The sequence below is a fragment of the Temnothorax nylanderi genome, unplaced genomic scaffold (genome assembly GCF_030848795.1).
Source record: "Temnothorax nylanderi isolate EJ_2023f unplaced genomic scaffold, tnyl_v1.0 TNYL_tig0031_pilon, whole genome shotgun sequence".
Taxonomy (NCBI): Eukaryota; Metazoa; Arthropoda; class Insecta; order Hymenoptera; family Formicidae; genus Temnothorax; species Temnothorax nylanderi.
This window is the reverse complement of record NW_027249093.1, coordinates 477,111-499,218: the sequence shown is the minus strand read 5'-3', so window position 1 is coordinate 499,218 and position 22,108 is coordinate 477,111. Positions and strand designations below refer to the sequence as shown.

The 22,108-nt window shown below is 41.4% G+C and overlaps 2 protein-coding genes across 3 annotated transcripts; one reads left to right on the top strand and one right to left on the bottom strand.

Moving 5' to 3' along the window:
• The first annotated feature begins 502 nt into the window (after nucleotides 1-502).
• On the top strand, nucleotides 503-3,430 carry LOC139770604 (nischarin). The gene is made up of 3 exons (XM_071702653.1): nucleotides 503-974; nucleotides 1,310-1,622; nucleotides 1,702-3,430. Exons 1-3 carry the CDS (start codon nucleotides 847-849, stop codon nucleotides 2,665-2,667), a joined length of 1,407 nt encoding a protein of 468 aa, XP_071558754.1. The 5' UTR covers nucleotides 503-846; the 3' UTR covers nucleotides 2,668-3,430.
• A 124-nt stretch (nucleotides 3,431-3,554) lies between these two features.
• On the bottom strand, nucleotides 3,555-21,855 carry LOC139770607 (heat shock protein beta-1). 2 transcript variants are annotated; one of them, XM_071702654.1, is made up of 4 exons: nucleotides 21,458-21,855; nucleotides 13,622-13,738; nucleotides 12,252-12,438; nucleotides 3,555-4,547 (listed from the first exon to the last, which is right to left on the bottom strand). In XM_071702654.1, exons 1-4 carry the CDS (start codon nucleotides 21,643-21,645, stop codon nucleotides 4,353-4,355), a joined length of 687 nt encoding a protein of 228 aa, XP_071558755.1. In that variant the 5' UTR covers nucleotides 21,646-21,855; the 3' UTR covers nucleotides 3,555-4,352. The 2 variants fall into 2 exon arrangements, with proteins under 2 accessions (XP_071558755.1, XP_071558756.1); XM_071702655.1 differs by lacking the exon at nucleotides 13,622-13,738 and having other exon boundaries at nucleotides 21,458-21,850.
• Nucleotides 21,856-22,108: the final 253 nt, after the last annotated feature.

Here is a 22,108-nt window from a genome sequence, read left to right as displayed (position 1 = left end):
TTACATACAATAAATATGAGCTAATTTATATGTTTATGAAAAATGCTTTCAGTATTTTATTTTTATTAACAATTTTGAAGAAATAATTGTAAAAATTATATATCAGAAGGAACTAAAAGGATTGTAAGATCTTTTAATAAACTACATATGCAATGAATATTTATGAATACAATATCGTCCGTAGAAGTAAATATACACTATTATACGAGATGTATGTACCTAGTTTGCGCAACCTAGAGCTCGTCAACAATCTGATGATGCTCGCGCGTATTTTCTTTATTATTAAGATAAAAAACACAGCGATTGACACGAGATGTACCTTCAGTTTTGCAAATTAAATTCGTAGAAAATTATTCGAAGCTGAGAAGCGGTAATCGATGGTCGATGGACTGGCCGGCCGGGTCCATCCGCGTCGTGCGGACTCGTATGTCGGCATTCCGCCGTGAGATGGGAGCAGCGTACGCGCGAGCTGTTCCTCTTTGTTTTTATTATTATTATTGCCTCTCGCGATAGTCGCGTCGCGATGTCGCGATCCGTGACAGCTGTCAAAGATGCGTACATCGCGCACGCCTGTCGCGGTCTCGTCTCCCTCGTTTCGCGGCAACGTAGGATACGTCGGTGATAAGCGCGGGGGCGGTGGCGGTGTGCGCGCGTACATAATCGCCGATGTCTCGCGCGGCGCGCGGGAATCGCGGGGTCTGTCTCTGAATGCGCCGCGCTGCGCTTGTTCCACGATACGACATATACGACGGCACAGCCCGACGATTACCAGGATAACCTCCTGGTCCCCGTTCGTCCGCGGCCGCAGGCGACCTTTGCCACGTATAAGCCGAAAAATCGCGCGTCATGGCGTGTCTGCTGTTGAATCAGGAGAACGTCCACCTGAAAATACCGTCGGTCGAGACGGTGGACGGGGTCACGTACTACTGCATCGAGGTTGGAATCGCGTCGATCAAATGGACCGTCAAACACAGGTGACTTTGACTTTGACACTCGCCGCTCGTTCTCGTCTCCAACGACGAAATTTTGCGCCTCATTCTCGTTTAACTCGAGTGTGCACAAACTGCACAATACGCGTGCGTGTGCATGTGTGCAAAGGCTTAAGATTTTATATATTTTTTTTATATAGTTGATTATAAAACGTATATGTAGTAGTTAAAATTAATTATTTATACTGGCGAAGCAGTTTCTGATTTTTGTTAAAGTTAATTGTGATAAAGAGAATAAAGCGCAAAATTTACACGTGTAACAAAAGTAAGAAAAAAAAAGAAGGAAAAGAAAAAAATTGTAACTTCTCTTTGTATTAAAGGTACAGTTCATTTGCGGCGTTACACGAGAACTTTGTCTCCAAGTACTGCGTCGAGAAGGACATTTTACCGCCGAAGAAGCTGATAGGCAACAAGTGTGAGATTTTCGTGGAGAAGCGTAGACAGAGTCTCGAGGCCTATCTCAATACGGTTTATAATTACTTGAAGAAGGCAATGCCCAGGGAATTGGCCCTATTCTTGGATCTGCACGAGTACGATATATATTTCCTGGTGCAGAGCATGGCGTTGGAATTTTTCGTAACGGGCGACACTTTGCTACATGCTTCGACAAGCTACAAGTTCAATCCCGTACAGGTAATTAAGATAGCTTAGCTCTTGATCGATGAAGATTTGTGTGTTACGAAGACACTAACGTCTGTCCTTTTACTTTCAGCTGTACGCAATCAGCGAAAGATTGAAGCAGCCGTGCCCATTGACGGAAGCTGTAGATAAGGAATACGACTTCAGTCACGTTTTGGATTTTAATTCGCGCTTAACCAGCCTCACGATCGAAGGAAGCTCGGAGCCTTACAAAACCAGCAACATATATCCGTCCGCCTTGTCTATCGAGTTATCCACCTTCAAAAATGTGCGGCACCTAACGATCGATCAATATCCGGTTGATAAAATTTACAATATGGGAAATCTTCGGGATACCGTGGTCACACTGAAAGTTACCAATACCAAGCTCAGAAACATCGTGGAGCTGGCCATGTGCGAGGAGGTTCACAAGATAATCGAAAACGCCAACGACTCTCACGTATGGATGAAAGTGACGCACTTAGATCTCAGCGATAATCGCATAGAAGTTATAGACGAGGCGATTAAGCTACTGCCGCACATAGAATGCCTGACGCTGAACAACAATCACTTGTCTGAGATCTCCAACGTGACGTTGTTGCCCAGATTATCTCAATTGTATCTAGCGTCTAACAATTTTACCAGTCTGCCGGACGATCTTCACACGAAACTCGGATATATCGTCTACATCGACCTGTCGCAGAACAAACTCACGTCCCTCGCCAGTTTTTCAAAACTATATTCGTTGGAGGGATTAGACGTGAGCTGTAATCGTATCGAGAAGATCGAGGAGGTGAAACACATCGGTCATCTACCATGCCTAGAAAACCTGAGGCTAACGGGCAATCCGGTATCGACGATAGTCGACTATCGAGTCAAGGTACTGGAACCGTTTGGTAAGAGGGCCGCCGATATCTGTCTGGATAACGAAAAGCCAAATCAAAAGGAACTCGACACCGTGTCGGTTCATCAAGCGTTGCGTATCGCGAGGGAGGGTAAATCGCCGTCGTTCACCGCGTCTGACGCGCCGCTATTTTCCGCCGAGGTTCCAAGTATATAGAAATTTTAACCGTGGTTTTCTTTTTTATTTCTTCTTTACGACAACCGTGTTACGTGAAGACCATTTGTTAGATACGAAACAAAAATGTTTTATACGATATGTAGATTTTATCACTCTGCGAGACTGATTCTTTCTTCTCGGTAAAACCGTAATATGGTTTGTAGTCTCGATTTATTGTACATTCGCTAGTTTTATTCATACGATGTAAGTGGATGACGTAAGAACATGCTTTTTACTTCGATCTTAAAAACATACTAAAAAGAACAATACATTTTATGAAGTCTTCGTGTTGTAATCTCATGTATAAATCAGAGATGAAACACACGTCTTTCTTGCGAGCAAGTAAAAACTTCACACAATCCATGACAAAATTATGTGAACACACGATGTCATCTAATTCGTGAAATAAATTTCTAAATTTTTCCACTATTTTATACATATCACGCATAGATTTTTATCGATTGTCTATAACAATGAATTAATTCGCGTATCCATTGTATTTTATATACATATACATATAATTATTTGATCGTTATCGAATTTACTTGATGTTATCGATATATTTTCTCAGAATTAGTGCAAAAAGTCACAAGTTACATAATATTTATTCCGAAACAATGTCTATAAATCCTTTTAATTTTAAAGAAATAATACAAACAGATCTTGTATAACAGTTTTATAATAATTTAACGTAAGAGATTCATCTGTGTATAAAAAAATATTTTGTTAATAAAGACAAATAAATTAAGTCTGTGATAATATATGTATCTTGTTGTCAATTCATCTATGAGCAGAGTATTACTCTTACCTTACATTTGTGGGGGGGGGGGGGGCATAATATTTTTTGTATATTAAATTCTTATTTTTCATCGTCAGGGAGATATAAATTCGTTGTATTATATTTATTATAGATTTTTATTTAAATTTGCATTACCTTTAAATATTATGTTTTGTGTATGTGTGTGTTGTGTATGTATATGTGTACTTGTTGAGTGTGTGTTGTTGCACATGTTTCGAAAATATTAAAATATTCATAAATAATATCAATATAATGATCATATATTCTAAGCATTGTGTTATAGTCTTTTAACGTACACCTAAACTAACACATACATAAGTTAACCGTTACAAACGATCGTTGATTTATGAGTTTCGACTCGTTGGTACGCAAGTGCACAAGTAAGCAATACAGCTTACAGCTTTTCAAGAAAAAAAATGTCTAATTAAAATACACCGTTTCAAAAGGCAATGCATATTTCTGAAAAAAAAAAAAAAATACGCTATTTCTACGAGGGGGGATTGGAAATATCCTGTGTATCAAAGGAATAAAGCTGCTCGTATGAAAAAGGAAAAATATTTTATCAAACTTTATCTGACTTTTCACATTTATAGCCCTTCAGCATTGCTCTACGTTTGATTTCTTTTTTTTTTTTTAATCTTTCATGAAAGTCGAAACGCACCAGGCGCACTTGGCGTGGGGTCGCTTTTTCTGCTATTCAGTTTAAATTGGTCAAACTTTCTCGCGCGAATGGATCAACTTCTTTGAGTTACTATAAGGTAATAGTAGAAGGATGTAAGGACTTACGAAGGAAAGATCCAATTTGGGTAAGTCGTAGGATGGTTGGAACAGGAGGAATTCGAGGCAGAAAATTAGAAATCGACCCTCCGCAACTTCGTCACTGGGTTTACTGGTGTGCGATCGGGATCAACTTCTCGCCCGAGCCAATCGCTGGCAAGGGCGCCTCCACGGTAAGGACGCCGTCCTTGCTCAGGGAAGACTTGATGCTCTCGGGATTGGTTCCCTTCGGCAACAGGAATTCCCGATTGTACTCCCTGTATACTGATTTGCTCTCCGTTTTCTCCTCGTGCTTAGCGTGAACCTGAACAAACGAAAATTGCATTGCGTTAATAAGATAATTGTTACACAATGAACTTTACAATTATCGCTGTTCACATTAATCCGATCCATTGGCAAATAAATGCAATCAAATGCGCAAAGGCCTTATGTAATTATTAGGTCTAATTATGCTATCAATTTGAAGAATCATAGATTGGATTAAACTGCTGGGTTTAACAATTTCTTTTTGTCTTCTATGTGTACATATAATATCATAATAATAGAATATATATCAGACAAAGAATTTTTTTTTTTCATAGAAGTTAATTCCAGACCATGTTGTAATCAATGCCCTTTTAATGTGGCAGTCTCTGCCGCCTTGAAACTAAAATATATTGTGGCCAGCAGCCAAGTTACGCCGTAATTCCATAGTACGGTGAGTTTATTATTAGCATCAATTAATTACTAATATATAAATACTGTTAATGGGTATTAATATTTCGTCTGCGATTCCCTTGGAATGTATGCGTTACACGTGCTTACACTGACGTGAATTTACAAGTTCTCGTTAACATTCGCCTCGCGTGCGCCTAAAGCATGTCGCGATTGATTTATCATTACGAATACGTCGGAATAACGATCCCGAGAAATGTTTGCTCTTCGGCCATTATAGGGTTTCTCTCTCCCTTTATCGCAAGCGGCAAAAAGAATTATCGCTTTATCGTGGTCGAATTTTTACGAACGACAACGAACGAAGATACACACTTGATAAGTGTCCTTCGTGACTCTCTAACGAGCAATTTCCCTGAGCGATCTAGAAATAGGGCAACGAGAGTGCCCCGTAATAGTGACCGTATTACTCATGCGTTCGACCCAGTGAGTCATGCCCGCTCCGTTCGACCATGCGTAGGTTTCGTCTCCTTAGTGGACGCGTAAGTTATAGTATAACGTGTCAGACATCGATCTCGTTTTTCCACCCGCGACTAATACATACGCGTTGGATTACAGATGTAACCGGGATATCCGACTTCACGTGAAACACCACGGCATATCCAGCGACAAACTCGTATTTCATAAAAAAAATTTTCTCGAATTTTTCGAAATTTATCAAACACTTCTGTCGCTCGAATTCTGACATAATTCTTTACAAAAATACCGAAATTATAAATTTTAATTTTAATTATATAACAATATATTAATTATAAAAATAAATATGGATTTTATATAATGATATATTCTTCAAATGGATATATTTCTTTTATTTCGAGGTTAAAAAAAGATTATGTACAAATAGTATTGTACGAATAGTACAAACAACTATATGATTACGGAAACTCATTGAGAACGGGGCGGAAAATAAGACCGGGCCTGTCGCCCGTGAAAGAACGTTCTCAGCGGCGAAAGTGGGTTATAAGAGCCACGACACAATCTCGGGACGCCCGCGTCTTACGAGAGAGTCATGGAAGTTATAAAGGGGCCGAAACGCAGCAGGGGGGAACACTAAGGACGAGACGAGGAAGATGGCGAGAGCCATACCGCCATCGCCTCCACCATCTACATCACGTCGACGCGAATCGATATCTTCAAGCTCATCCTTACGAGTCATCTTTCTTCTCGCTCGACCCCGTTTCTCCGGTGCGAGTACCTGCCATTCTCTCTATTCCACAAATTTTTGCCGGAAAATATTGAAAAAAAGGCGCTCCATATCCACTTCTCTACAATATCCGTCTCGAGTTCCATGTTCCTTAGTAACGAGGGTCTATCGAGCGCTCTTCGTTGACTCAGCGATCAATGAAAATTTGCATTTTATCACGAAGAGGAATCGCTGCTTGTATGCGCGCGTATATTCCTTTGTATGCCCCGCGTCTCGAATTCTTCAAACGTAACTCGCTCGTGTGAGACGTTAACGTTCGTTGCGATGTTTCTTTTGTCGCAAAGCAGTTCACCTAGATTCTACCAACGAAAAAAAAGCGCCCCGATGAAATATGCATGAGGTATAAGTCGACGTCATCAGGCTCCAGCGCGTATCGCACCACTCGTTATGCGCCTTCGTCCTTTCAGAGTGTTATCTTTTCAAATTATCACCATTGGATGCAGTTGCTCACTTTAGAATATCTTCATAATATTTTGATGCATTTAAGACTAGATTTCTGATTAAAGTTCTGGATTGAAGTTGTGCAGGACTTCGATAGCTGCTGCTGCTCGAAGATGTGCAAATATTGCACAATTCCCAGATAGCGTCGCCGTTAGGTTTTGCGTAAATGACTATGTTAGACGACGTTGTTACATCATGTTAATGGCGAGTTTGATCAGCGACGTATTTAGAAATCGCGGAGTTTGTATGACAGCGAAGCGAGAGCGACTCGCCTTGAAGAGAATATCGGTGGCGAGTATACAGTGTTGACTCACATGATCAAACAACAAGAGTACCTAGCACTATGCTTTTGTAGCGTGTAGACACGAAGTATCCTAGATTCGTCGAGCCATTCTTTTCGACACTTCATAAAGTCTCCTTAATCTTTAGTATAAAATACCTCAAGATAAAACTTAATTAAATTAATTAAACTTTTGTCGATCCGTATTTTAGACACTTCAGAAAACCTTAATCTTTAATGTTAAGTATTTCAAGGTACAGCTTAATTAAATTAATTAAATTTTTGTAAAAGCCGTATTTTTGACACTGCAGAAAATCTCTAATTTCTAATAATACTTGTATCTCAAGTTCAATTGATTTCAAATGTAATTAAATTAAATGAATTAAATTCCTGTTAAAGCTAATCGATGCCTTTGTTTCAATCAGAAATGTATCTTGTATCAAAGAAATATTTGGAATACTCGGACAAACGTCACAAGTATAAGCTCGGCGATCACATCTCGTCTGGTTGCTATCAATACCAAATCGCAACGTTTGATTTGTGGGCCTTTTGTCTTTAATCGCGATGATATTTCTTGGAGCGTGTCTTCGATGGCTTTGTCGCGTGCGAGAAAAATGCAGGTGCGAGATATATTGGCCGCACCCATTAGAGCGGCAATAACATCAAAGGTAGAAGTCGCAAACGGTAGGCGAGGTCTGCCGTGCTAATTGCATTACGTAAGAGTCGCTAATGAGTTAGACTCGTTCGCTTCGATTCGCTTCTCGAACGTCTTCCATCGCGTTCGCGTTGTTGAAAAGACCGACCGAATCGACCGCTTTGATCTATCTGTCGTCGTCCGCGACGATATGCCAACGAACGAAATAAGCGTTACCTTAACCTTGCGCCAGGTAAAAAATTGACTCGATGCAACCCTGTCTGTTCATCACATGTCCTTCCTCTCCTTCTCTCTGTTTACTGTCCTAAGACTCTAGCGGGTTTCGTATTTGATTTCAAGGCGGGTGTCGCGCTGCCTTGCATATTTTCAGGTATGGATTCCTTGGCACCGCTTCGCGGCCAGTCCGCATAATAAACGGATGTAAAAGTAGCCGAGATAACGCAGGCAGCTGATGTAATTATTTCACTGACCTTTTCGATAGCACTTATGCTTCTCGCAAAATTTTCTGTAGCGAATAGAGGGAGAGACTGCGACTCGCCAACTCTCGTTGTTTAATAATTCTCATTGTTAATTTTCTTTATTCCCACAAGAAAATATTTCAATTTGATACTTGATATTTCTATATTTTGATTTACCGAGCGTCTTTTAATCAATTGATTGCCTCTCGAAATATCTCCGACAAATAAGACAATATAAAGATATATCGGTGTCGAGTACCGGGATTTCTTCTCCCAGCAGGCAAGCCGCGAAATAGATTTTGTGACGGTGGTCATCCGCTAACGCAATTCTCCTGTTGTTACGCTCCTTGGGATATCGATCGTGCCGACCGTAAAAGAACAAAACTACCGCGGGAAAAGCGCGCGCGAGTAACCCTAGACCTCGCGAGACCCGAGAGAAAAAGAAAGAGAGCGAAGGAGAAAATGAAACGGAAAGACGAAAAGGGGAAAGACGCCGAGAACGAACTACGGTAACCCAACTCTTCGCAGGATCTAAGTTTTCGTGACGGATATCGTCTTACGAGAAACGAGCATTACGCAATCCTACCAGCTGTAACCACCAGTCATTGGAGTGACCGATTTGCCAAACTTCTGCACCCCCGATCTGCTCGATGAGCCCGGCAACGAGATCTGGGTTACGGTACACACGATGATAGTAATCTCAAATATTTTACCGACTTTCGGACAACTTGGAAATTTTAACGCTTAAATTTTTCATATCAGGATCATATACAGATTGTACTAAAAGTCAGAGCCCAGAGAATATATCAAAAATAGGTCAATCACTTTTTTTTTAATTTTATTTAACCATATCTTTGGGACACATAAAAAGAATCTTTATTCTTTCTTTTATTAATTTATGTACAATAGTATCTGAAAAAATATAAAACTTATTGCGATTGGTTTCCAAGATTTAATTTCTGGTGCACTTTGTACATCGTTATATATCATTTTTATATATATAGAGATTTCTATAGTATATTTCTGTTCTAATATTTCTATAGAATAATTGTATAATTAATTTTGTTCTTTTTGGTTTGTAAAGGAAGAAAGATGGATTGTATTAAAATATATCCGCGACATCAATAGTTATCCGTGATAGTTGCTGTTCGAAGTTCGGTGCCGCGATTGTCGAAAATAACGTAAGCTACTGGCAGCTCTGACTCACAAACTAAATATATAACCGTGAATTTCGATGTTGCTACTTCCACCTCTGCTTTTGCGCGAATGAAAACAGACCCGGAATCTTTCGTAAGTTGATTAAAGCTCCCGGATATTATCAACTCGAGACATTTAAATGCTCTTTTACGATGAAAGTGAAAAGGATTATATTCCAGGATTAGATAAAACCTATCAATTATGCGATATGTACAGAGTATCGATTACAATTTTCATTTTCAGCCACACAGATACTTCGACAAACTCTGTCCGTCCGTCAAATAGAATTTAATTTAACGTAATCAACCATTTGAATTTAATTAATCATTATTCCCAGCGGTTTTTCAATTATCAACATTAAATACAAATTCGCGACTTTTTTACAATACGTATCCATCAATTAAATGTCCTAATATTATATAATTAAATATCAATAAAATACCTGGCACGAATCTGTATGTTATGTGTTATGATAAAAAGGAGACGAAAACAGACGCTTTCTCGCTGCTTCTGCGATGACGTCAACGACTGGCCGTAAATTCGCGAGATGATCTACTCTACTCCCGTCCCATTCCCGGCCCGGACTACTCGTCCTTCGGAGCATTGTCCTTGGTCGAGCCCTTTAAGGTCCGCTCGCGATGCGTGGCCGACCTGAATTCGCCAGACCCTGACCACGTTACACGACAGGCAGTTTCGAGTTCTCGGTTGCCGTCAGGTTTCCGTCCGGCGAATCCGTTTATGGAGAAGACTGCTCCCATTCCCTCGAAATTATTTCAGAGAGAAGGACCTCCCTGGTCGCGAAGATAAATTTATCGACGTTTTTTTCGAATCGCCGGGTTGTACTCAGCAAAAAGAGAGATCGATCGAACGAAAAATTGGGTTGCCCACGTGGGCGACGGAACTTTCGAGGAATATAACAGATATCGAGGTGGATAAAGAATTTATTCGAGCGTTGATATGCCGACGACCTCGTTCGAGTAAGATAAGATGGCCAGACGACGAATGGGAGTAGAAACAAATCAAGAATGAGAATACCGTTTCGAATTGACAGGAGTAACAGACAATCCAGGAGATATGTTTTGACAGCCGCTCACTTCCCCATCGAGCTACTACGAACTACTTTTGAAGTCGACACTCACAATAAGAAGAACAATGATAAAAAAAATCATCTTTTTAAGGAGAAGTCAACTCCCAGTCTAAATAAACTCTAATCGAATGAAAGAGCGCGACTTTTGGAACGTCCAGTACGAGATATGCCTGCTTCATAGCGTCAATCACGATTTTTAAGAGATCGTGAAATGAAATTGAAGGGGTACGCTCGATCGGCCGATCACTTATTCGAATAAATCATCAGAATAATACCGTGCCTTGTTCCTCGACGGATCTTACATCATTACAATCTTTCTTTCATCGCGAAGAATGGGAGGTACGATGGTACAATGACCTCATCATCCGATCTCGTGCATAACGGTAGAACAACTTTTGCAATACCCGTGCTCAAGCGAGAGAGAAAGAGTACCCAATTTCCGCTCTGTTACCTCTCTTATTGAAATAGACAGATAATTCTATGATTATATTACGATTAGTCTCATATTGCAAAAAGAAAAGCCGGATATCGTACATCAACGGGAAATGACATTTTTAAATTTTCTCGGGAGAACGGAAGTGATTGCGCTCTTGTCACGCGCGAATTTACTTTCCAACATTAAATTTAACGTCTCGGTGAAAAATAGTGTTAAGTTGCATGCCGCTTCTGCCGAAATATGTTTACGCGACCACGCGTCTCTTGTGTAATTCATAAAGCGTAATCGCATCGTCCCGCATCTCGGCGTTCGGCTTGTTTGTTCACAATGGCCGAACATTATTCCGGTCCGCCGGTATGACGACTGGCGTGAATTTATTTTCGGCGACGGTTATTTCCGTCCAGGTCGACGCGAGAACGTTAGAGAAGGATCTCGAAGACGCGCGCGTATAGAAATCCCGAGGAATTCTCTCTCGCTCCCGATATTTCACTTCCTGTCGCTGGAATTCTAAATTTTCACGACGGCACCGCGAACGAGGAGGCGCATCGCATAAGTTGTTGAATTTATATCGATTGCCGCCTACCGTTCGGGTGGAATAAAGTTACATTTCGCGACGGAGCCAATCGCGGAGTCAAAACCGCGAAGCGAAATGAGACTGCCCTTCGTACGAATTCGATCGCGTTACTCGATGAGGCCGCTCTCATGGCAGGAAGTGACGTCACGCAATCAATTACAATGCTCTACATAGTTCATCAAGATCCGCAAGTACTGACAAGTATTCCGCATTCCGTCCCTTGCACCGGGTATATAATACCTAAATGCAAGTTTCTTGAGAGAGAGAGATACTATATCTTTATACTGTCACGACTAAATTTACATTTTTATTTAGCAATAATTGACTCGGGAGATAATAATTTGTGTTTACTCGAATCTTTAGCTTCTTTAGTACGAGAAGATGTTGATTCTCGAATATTTCCAAGTCAATTATTCCTCGGCGAACATAAACTAGCGAACTGTGTAAATTAATATATCTATATGAAAAACTGATGGCGCGCAATTTGCAAGTAATTAATTTCATTTTATGACAGTACATTGTGCGTGACGAACTTTGTGTCGCGCCAATCCTCGCCAATTGCGCAAAAACTTGAGCCAGATTTGCACCTTGCCAAGTTGTGCAAGAGATCGTTCCGGCGCACATCGCGCGTGATGAGTCAACCGAATAATAATTTCGGGTTGCTAGATAAACCAGGAGAAATCTCGCGTCAATAAATCGAAAGATTTAGGCTCCGAGTAATAGATACCTATTGTTCGAATAAATCAATTTATACGTCTTAGCATAGACTTCGGCTACTAAATCTCAAGGATATTATTAAAAAAAAAAAACTTTGAGAGAGAGAGTAAAATATCTTCGACGTCGAATATCTTTCTATAACGTTCACGGTCAACAAATGTACGCTCGGCGAACAAACGCCGATTGGATCGCCATTAAGTTTTCCAGTTTCGTGACTAGGCCTGAACTTTAACGATATTTTCACTCACCAATAGCTTGTTGTCCACAGTCTTGACGACGATTTCCTCGGGCGTGTATTGCGAAACGTCGAAGCGCAGCTTCAGCATCTTGCTGTCACCCTCGTCCTGGATGAGAGGACTGTTGAGGCCATCCAGCCAGGCATGGTCGTGCTGAGGACTCAGAGAACTGTTCTGAGTGCTCTGTTGCGTGGTGGTGCTGTAATTTAAAAACAAGAGCCTCGATTATCGCCGACGAATGTCACTCGCATGTAAGGTCTAAATGAACAATGAGATGTCAGGCACATTGATGTGATGATGAGCGACGTCGGATCCGTAACCGTTAACTTAAGACCTGTTGACTACACTACTGTCGGTGCGATAGTGTGAAGCCTTACTTACGGTGACGATGGATGGACAAATTAAATAAGTACACGCAGAGACTGACATTAATATAAAATCGTGCGTTAACGCTAAAAAGGCCAGCATATTTCACGTAACAATTTTCATTATCGTCACACATACACACACTCACAGAAATAGATAAGGTAAAAAATTGCATAATTTAGTATAAGAAAATCGAGTTATTTTATGGAAATGTTAGTTGACGATTAATTCACACGCTTTGCTCTTTCTAGCGTTAACCAAACTGGCATTTTACTCTAACTCTTGCACGCAGCACTATGATCTATGCAGAACAGTGAGGAACATAAGGTATATGAATCGTAAGAGGGCAATGATATTCACTGTCCCGAGTGTGAGGTCACAAAACGTGCAGACATTTGTTCGTTCGTTGCGCTCGCTCAGGCGCGATTACAACTGGCGTTAACCCTTTGTAGAAAGTGTTGCAACGCTATTAATTTTTTACGTTTAGATTTTCGTTCTTATCTCCCCACACATTTACACGTTAGCGTATTAACATAATGAATATATTTAACAATTTATTAACGTTCAAGAAAATAACCAATTACGCAAATAAATCCTTAATTTTTCGAATTTTCTTTGTAATCAAATCATACAACGATCGAATGTAATACTTTCTTGTTCCTAACCAGGTCCGAATTATTTGAACGTATCTTGAGTTCAAATCGTTAACCAATCTTATTCTTCAAGTTCGTCCTACAAAGGATTAAAGACAAACGAGAAATAAACGATACAGTGCGGGATAAATATTTCGGCTGGGAGGTAACGTAAAGGTGCGATCTAATTTACTACTGCTAATTCAAAACGAAGCGTCGATCTACTTGGTCCTCCGGCAAGCTTTATAAATTTAATCGGGGATGCGCGCCCTCGCAACATCTTCCGATCCCATGGTCTGATCGTCCCTACATCGATCGACTCCGTTTTCTCGGGCTTTTCTGTGCGTTTTTCGTTTTCTTTTCGTTTCTCTATAGAGTTGTCACCTTTTGAAGCTGTCGAACGCGGACCGCTTCGGCGGTGCTGCAGGGTCGACCTTGTCCCAACCTTCGGTCTTCGAGGTCGTCGACGTGCGGTGCTCGCTGCTGCTCGTGTGATGCCGACTTCATAGTTAGTCACGTGCCAATGCGGAGAGCGATTCGGCAGGCGAGACGGCAGTCGAGCGCAGGGGAAGAGGGATTTGTTATTATTATATCGGTTAACTCTCATGGTTACTGAGTCGTCCGTGAGTTTAACGTTAATCCACGCGATTACGTTGTCTTCGCTTCTGTGTTTCTTGGCGGTCGATTAATCTCTCTCCGTCCCGCAGTTTCCCCAAATTGGATTTCACCGGCGATTAACAGTTATTCGTCAGTTGTTCTATTGTAAGATCTTAGATCCCTTCCGAACTTCCTGGTTTCAACCCAACGACAAATAACTCTTGTTCGCTATTTGTTATCTTCATCAACAAGCACCAGTCCTTCCCAAACGTAAACCAGTCGAATCTATTTGAGAATCTATTAAGACTAACTTTGTTATAGAAATTCATGACTACGTTCTATCTTTAGCGTCGTAACAATGATTGTTCAACCGACGAGTAACTGTTCAGCGATTATTCGCCGTTGATGAAAACCCATTCTCGTTCAAATTATGATTTGCCGATATCATTGTCCCGATTTTCCGAACGTTAATTTTTGGCAAAGAAATACCGCTTCGAAATATAAAGTCGTACGTTATTTTAATAGATTAATATTAAGCATGATATTAAGAGCGATTATCTACACCAAGAAACAGTGAGCGAGCGACGTTCCCAGCAAGATTTAATTGAAACTCTGACATTTTTTTGATCTGCTGCTATTTTTGCACCGTATTTTAATTCTTGCTAATCAAAAATGCCACAGTACTCCTTAAGAGTGTTCAAAGTTGAACTGCGAAAAAAATAATCTTACAAGTTTTATTATTTTTGTCATATTTTCATATCGATAAGACCTCGTACGCTATAAAATTATAAAAATAAAGAAAAATAAATCATAGAAATTCATATAAATCATAGAAATCAGCGCTAAACTCTCACTGAATAAAAATCTCATCACATATACGTACTAAAAACTATATGACTATAATTGCCTATCTGCAAATCTTTTAAATATTCACGAATGCTGGCAAATCGCTTCGAAAAAAGGACAGAAAGCGGTAAGACAATCGACACACGTCAAACACGCAGCAAATTAATCGTAAAGGCTATATACAAATTATTTGTACAACTTAAGAAATTAATAAGCGCACTCGGCAAATACATATGTACGTGTAATAAAACTTATTCGTTCTATACTCGTGTAAAAGAAAAAGAACGCTTCATTTACGATAAAACGAAATTTATCGAACGAGTACCTGCATTTCTTCACGGAGGTCGACGTTACACTAATTACCGCTGATAATCGATACTAAACTTATTAACGGTCTCCCGAGAGGATTCCGATCGATCGTAAGCGTACTTTTGCGCGCGAGAGATAAGAAGATTATTTGTAGCTCCGCGCGAAATAACGTGACTTTCCAACTAAATATCACGATAACCGGAAGTGTCTTGCCTTGTCTTTGGAGAGGTCGTCGACCCACCACGGAGGATACTATAAATAGTACGTAATTACGTCGTCGCAGCCGGTACTTGCAGCGAGGGTGATCGCGATTTCTCAAGTCACGTTTATTCGGGTTACCTTCCTCGTAGAATTAACTTCGATTTAACCAGTAAAACAATTCTACTGCATCGCTGTTTTCCAGTCTCATCTATCGTTCCTCGAAGTTTACGCTTCGAAATAAATCTTACAATTAGTGCCTGCACCTTACGTAAGTTAGGAGAATCTATATAGCTGATGTTAACATCGTAAATAGTCATGGACTGTTCGTTTATAATTTATACAAATCTGAAGAGCTGATTTATCGTGACAAATTGTTATAAAAAAGCCGCAAAAAATTCCTCTGTTACTATAATGTATTTAAAAATACTGTAAATTTTATAAACTTTTGTAAGTCTAGGTTTTTCAGGAAATATTTTGCTCTCTCAGGAGCAAAAATTATATTTTACGAAAGATAATACAGAAATCCCGCCAACAGAAATTAATGTTCGAGAGAAATGAGATCGTGTACGACATTTATAAAGTTTCACGATGGTCGAATAAATTCTATGACAGGAGTAAAACGATTCCAAGAACGAAATGTCACTACATCCCGTCACGCGATATAACGTGGTTGGCAGTAATAACGACTGTTTTCCACGTTTTATTCTCTTCGTGCGTAAAGGTATCGAACAAAGAGATTGCCGTCAATAAATTCCTCTCAGCTCACGTGCGATTTTTCGACAAATCTATTATCGAAAATGCATTATGCAGTTTATACTTTTTTACGGAAATCCGGAATATACATTACCATCGACTTCTGATTGAATCTAGACTTGTAACATTTAAATGTCACGGGACGTTCGCCAACGGGAAGCGCGAAGGGGCCGCAAGTAAAGCGCGAAGTAAAACCGCAGGAAAGTTGCGTGGGAAAGAGTGGGAAAGAAATGCGGCAGAGAACAATTACGCCAGACAAGAGAAAGGTCGGATCTCGTCTCGTGAAATCGAGAGAGGTCAACCGTAGCGCGGCGGCTCTTACAAAACCAGACTCGTCGGAGTGAAAAGGCCAAACGAGACGCGATCACGAAATAGTAAACTCTAATTACAGTCCATCGCCGCGGTAATCCATTATTTTGCGCGCCGTAGTGACCGTCTTACATTATTTAATCGAATAGATATATCATTAATATAAAATTAATATTTAAGAAATAAAGATGATTTTGGCATCATTATATTTCTTTATTATAGAAAAGGGGGCATATGTTTTCTCGAAAGAAGTTATAATAAATTTTAACATAAAGCAGGAGCGGACTCGTTGTTGATAAGAGTAAGTCGGCGGTATTTATCTAATCTGTGTTTCTAGCTACGTTTATTACTTGAAATCGTTGAAGATGATTGGTATAACTTTATTTATCAGTCTCGAAGTATCAGTACATACAATTTCATATTAAAGTACCAATTCGAGCACGTTTTTACTGCAGAAATTGTAAAATCATATCCGAGTATTCTTCGTTCTCATGTGACGTGACAGGTCATAACACAAATGGAATATAAATATTAGATAAAGAAATATTAAGGGACTTTTTTGTTTCCCGATAGGAGACCGAATTCAACTAAAATATTAACATATATATTACTTTAATATTTATTTTATTGTATTAATATACAAAGTATTCAAAATGTGTAAATGTCAGAAAATGATATATAAATTTCTAATGATAGAATAATAGAAACAATTATTGTTATTTATCATCTTTCAACTTGTTCAACGAATGACAGAGAGCATTTATTATCCGCGTCGCAAATCATATCTAACTAACTGATCTCTATCGAATGAGATAATCAAGGCTACGAGCACGTTTCGGCAGAATCATATTTAGCCATTACGCGATGCCAATGGTCGGCTAGAAGTCAATGAATCGCTTAACTCACAGTCAGTCGTACATCACCGGCACATTGTGTAACGGAAAGACCGTCGTAGTTGTATGTACTACGAGACAAAACAGCGCGTGTGTGGGAAAGTGTGCGAGAACGAACGGAAAGTAAATCTCCCTTTGGCACGCATGCATCGCGTTGCTCGAGTCTTCGATCGCGATGCCTGCCGACAGTACGTCAGTTATTCGCGAAAGTTCAAGCATGAAGTTTAGCATAGTTCACCAAAGTCAATTAGCGAGCTATTGCCCCGTCTATAAGAGATAATTTCCTGTTGCTGCTCGAATCTTGCACTGTCTGAAGGTCTGGCTCGTCTATCCGGAAGCTACCTGCCGCACGATATCGGATTCACAAAATTTTTATCTCGCGTATCTCCGTATTCTCCGAAGCAAAAAGGTGAAGAAGCACAATGTTGGGAGTTCAATTATTGATTTCCTGTCGAGAAATATATCACAAGTTTCCGATTATAAAATAGGAAATTTATAGATACATGTCGGAAGATATTTACTCTTTCAAGATAATTCGGTGACTGCTTGATCGATTCGATGTAAAACCAGCTGTTTCAACGCTCCCGTTATTTAACAACGAAAGATTGCCGACGCGAGATTATAAAATAGATTTGTCACGTTTTTTTAAATGACGCTTCGGAATGCACGATCGAATTATTAATGAAGTTGAAATTCAAGTAGCAATGAAAGATAAAAAGTCAGAATCCCCGAGCAGGTGCATGAAGAGTCGATAACATCATCTTTTATCTCTCGCTGTCTATTAAGTAGACAGGCTATACGTCAATAACACGTCCGCGTCGAAGACTCGCCACTCTACGCGATGTGCCATCCGCGCTTGTCTATTTGCGGTAACCGTCCCTGAACACAAGAATTACGTCAGGAGCACGTGATTATTCGGACTTCGTAATGGACCATATTCACCTCCCACGAGCGATCCATCGAGAATGCGAGATCGACGCCGAGCACCTTACCGCGGCGCATATTTATTAGACACGCGTCAGAATCTCTTTTATGTCAATGACGCGGCGTTTCTCGAAAAATATCTAGCTATGATTCGTAGGATCAAAATCTCAAGTCGTGTAACGAAAAATAAGGTTGACTGTAGTGGGTGACTGTAGATAATTAAAATCGACGAATTTCGGTAATATAAATTAAGAAACAAATACATCTCTATTTAATCGATAATATAAATAAAAAAATTGTACATACATCAAAATAATTCAATGAATTGCGAGGCAAAATGATTCTTTGCACGAGCAAGTCGCTGAGTAATGAACCTGTCGAAGCGAATTGATAAAAAAACTGATGTTAACATAAATGCGTTCGGACGAGAATTCGCACGAGGCAACATACCGCAACTTGATGACCGTTTTGTGCGTGGGTGGGTAAAAATCCTCGTCCGGGATCATCGCGGGATCTTTGCCTTGACGGCGAGCGCGAGCCGACACCGTGCCACGACCGAGCGCTTCTCGCTTTAAAGCGCGAACTGCGACGATGCCTCGACGGCTGCCTCGACGATGTAAAAATTACTGCGTAAAATCCGCTCGTCTAGGATCCCTGCAAGCTCCTCACCTTTTCTGCGCCGCGATTTGGTGCTTGATTCCAGTGGGGGCCGTTCGCGATCGTGCAACGCGATACAATGTCAAGGCCGCGTTGACGTAATAACGTGATGCACCGTAAAAGTGTGCATCTATGTAAAAAATATATATATATCAAATATATCAACCTTATCTCGGGTACTACGTAGAAAATCATTAATTCGCGTCGCCACGTGCGCGACGCAGCGATTGCATTATGCATAATCCAGCACATCCATCCATCACGAGAATAATAATGTCAAGAATAAATAATTTCAACAAATGTAATTTCCAACATAAACCAATGTTTCTCTGAGAAACGAGTACGAACTCGGGAAAAACGAGTACGTTGACCGAATTTCTTTTGATTGGGCGGAGAATCCCGGAATTAAACATTGTTCATTCTTCTTCCGTGTTTCTATCTCGCTTTTTCAAACTGACCGTTTCGAAACGACGACAATGCCGTATTCAGAGGATGCGCCCGCGCGTGTGTATCGGTGTGCCGTCGAAAATCCAGTGAACGCGTCCGTTGTGCGTTCAACGAGACGCGTGCGGTATAATTGCGTAATAGACATCGCTTGTAATCCCGCGAGCGACACGTACCAGTACACCAGTCGCGTTTCCCACATTTTAAATACGTATGCCGGTTTTAGACAGGAATGTCCCCGTCATGTGACGAAACACAATCGTTGTTTGCCGCGTAAAACTCGAGGGTCTCGATCCCGCTGGACTGCCGGTCTGTGAACGAACGTGACGTAAAACGATCGTGTATGAATGCGACAAATTTTTATTAGAAATTATTTTGCCTCGTAAGAAACGCTCAATTTTAGGCATAACTTGGCCTTATTTAATCCAGGTAGCAACGCGGCGTTTGCAACCAAGTATGAAATGAGCTGGAGAGTATCTCGCGAATGACGGTGCAGCCTGATTAACGCACGATCGAACGTCATTGTCGCGATAATTAAGCGCTTTCGACGACGAAAGTTTCACGTGCGATAGCTATACGAGCATATATGCAAATTTCCAACGCACGCACTCGCCGGAGATCGTCCGCCTCGCTCTCTTCGCTCGGCCGAGCGGCCGAGCCGCCAAAGGGGACACTCCTGGTGCCCCGCGAGTGCAGTGACGGAATCTCTATAAATAGAAACTGAAATGCGCGAAACGGCTGTATCGATGCAAAAATGCAGAGCCAATCTGCGAATCGTTGCGGCGACCGAATCGCGTGCTCCCCACGGAAAAAATCCACGGCGCGAAATCGCCTCTGCAACTCGTTCTTGCGACGGTCACCAATGTTTCGTAATAAAGAAAAACCGTATATTTTTACGGAAGTTTATGTCCCAATAAATTTATTATTAGATTTTCTGACACGGCGTTTCGTGACAAAGAAAAGCTGTATATTTTTACGAAAGCTTAAGTAAATTTATTATTCCGTAGGTTTTTCGATGTGACGCACGATGACATTTAACGTTACTGAAATTATACTACGTTTACGCGAGCGTTTACTTCTGTAGTAACTTACGATAATTTACTCCGCGTAAACGAGTGAATTATCGTAAGTTACTACAGAAGTAACGCTCGCGTAAACGTAGTATTAGTCCAAGATCGGAACATTCCGAATTTTGACAAGGCAGCGACGACGTAAATTAATTAATTTTATGTCGGAGTCTCTTAACGCGACGAGCTACAAGTGACATCATCTGTTTTTCCATACCACGCGGATTATCCTTTCACCAATTTTGCCGGTATATTCTCCGCGATCACTCGCGATCGAAGATAATTTATTATATGTATCTTCGATACTGCAATTTATTTATGTATCCTCGACGCTCCTTATTTCACAATTAATCTTGAGTCATCGTCTTGAAATGTTGAATTGCATTTGCACGATAACGCGTACGATCGATCGGTAGATTCCTAATCTCTCTTTAATCGCTCGACTGTCGAGTTGCGAAACGGAACTCGTAGCAACAAAATACCGACGACCGACGGTATCTCTATCGCGAAAATAAACATTTTTTTCCAGACACATCGCGAATCGATACGTGAACCTCCGGCCGTTAATAATAATCGTCGGTGATCTTCGATCGCGAGTAATTTCAATGCCGGACGTGCCGCACCAAACAAACAAAAATTAAATTCCTCGTGAATGAGCATCGAAAATAAAGCGAACGTAAAATCTTGCGAGCATATCGATACGATCGAGCGAAAATAAGAGAAAGAATTCAAGGGTACGAGGATACGAGGGTCACTCTCTCTCTCTCGCGCGTCGCAGCTATACGACAGATCAAATAAATTAGATTCATTCGTACGTTTTGAAGGATCGATACCTCCAATGTCAACCGTATTACCCGCGACCCACGCTAATCCTTATCGATCTTTCTCCGCGCGCCGATGCACGTCGTGCACAGTAATTTCCGCTCACGTATAATTCCTCGAACTCGAAGGACGACACAATACAATACACCGGTGCCGGCGTCGCGCTAGTAAACACCCCGTATATCAATCACCGACGTAAGCGAGCGTTCGAACTGTCGGCCAATGGGAAACGAAAGCTTTGCGAACTGTCGATGTAAAACTACGAATTTACAAATTTACGCGTAGGCAGACGCGCGCGAGAGAAACCATGTAACCGGTGTGGTCCTGAACGGTTAGGGCGTCTCGCGAGAAAGAGAAAGAGAGAGAGAGAAAGAGAGAAAACACGGGGGTTGACGTACCTGGTGGTGCTCTTGAAGAAGTTGTTGCTCTCGCGGTTCATCAGCTCGCTGCGGAACCGCGACATCTCGTCCTCCATCTTCCTCATCTCGGCGTCGAAACGCTCGCGTATGTTGGAGAACTCGGTGTCGATCACGCTGAAGTCACCGAGTTTGATGGGAATGTTGCGCTTGATACCACTGTCGGCCATGTTTCTCGCCCCGGGCAGCACTCTCTTTTGTCCACTGTATATATATATATATATATGTATCACTTGACGAGGACCCTTCGCGCGCCCGTCGAAGCACGAATTTCGATCGCGAATCTAGGAAACCGGTGTATACTGGGATATTCGATACTCGCGCGTGTCTCGCAAACCGTGTCTCGTTCCCGTCCAAGGAGTAAGTGAGCGGCGGCGGCTCGCCGGCGGCCCCTTAAATATCCGGCGACGCCGGCGAGGCCGCTCGTGGGTGTTCGGCCGCGCTCGGCCGCGCTCGGCTCGCCTCGCGGTCGGTCGGTTGCTCGGCGCCGGGCGCCGTGCCGGCCGTGCGCCGTGCGCCGTTTCGCGTTTCGCGACGGGCGGACGTTCGCGCGGTTCGCGAGCCATTCGACATGCTGGACATGCACGATGAAGACCCTAAATTTAATTAGACATTAATCGCCGAATGTGCGGC

Coding starts and splice junctions, on each gene's coding strand:
- LOC139770607 (XM_071702654.1), bottom strand. CDS start 21,645: ATGGCCGACAGTGGTATCAAGCGCAACATTCCCATCAAACTCGGTGAC. Junction 13,739..21,457: donor TTCTTCAAGAGCACCACCAG/GTACGTCAACCC, acceptor CTAACTATGAAG/TCGGCATCACACGAGCAGCA. Junction 4,548..12,251: donor CTGTGGACAACAAGCTATTG/GTGAGTGAAAAT, acceptor TCGTTTGTTCAG/GTTCACGCTAAGCACGAGGA.
- LOC139770604 (XM_071702653.1), top strand. CDS start 847: ATGGCGTGTCTGCTGTTGAATCAGGAGAACGTCCACCTGAAAATACCG. Junction 975..1,309: donor AAATGGACCGTCAAACACAG/GTGACTTTGACT, acceptor TTTGTATTAAAG/GTACAGTTCATTTGCGGCGT. Junction 1,623..1,701: donor ACAAGTTCAATCCCGTACAG/GTAATTAAGATA, acceptor TTTTACTTTCAG/CTGTACGCAATCAGCGAAAG.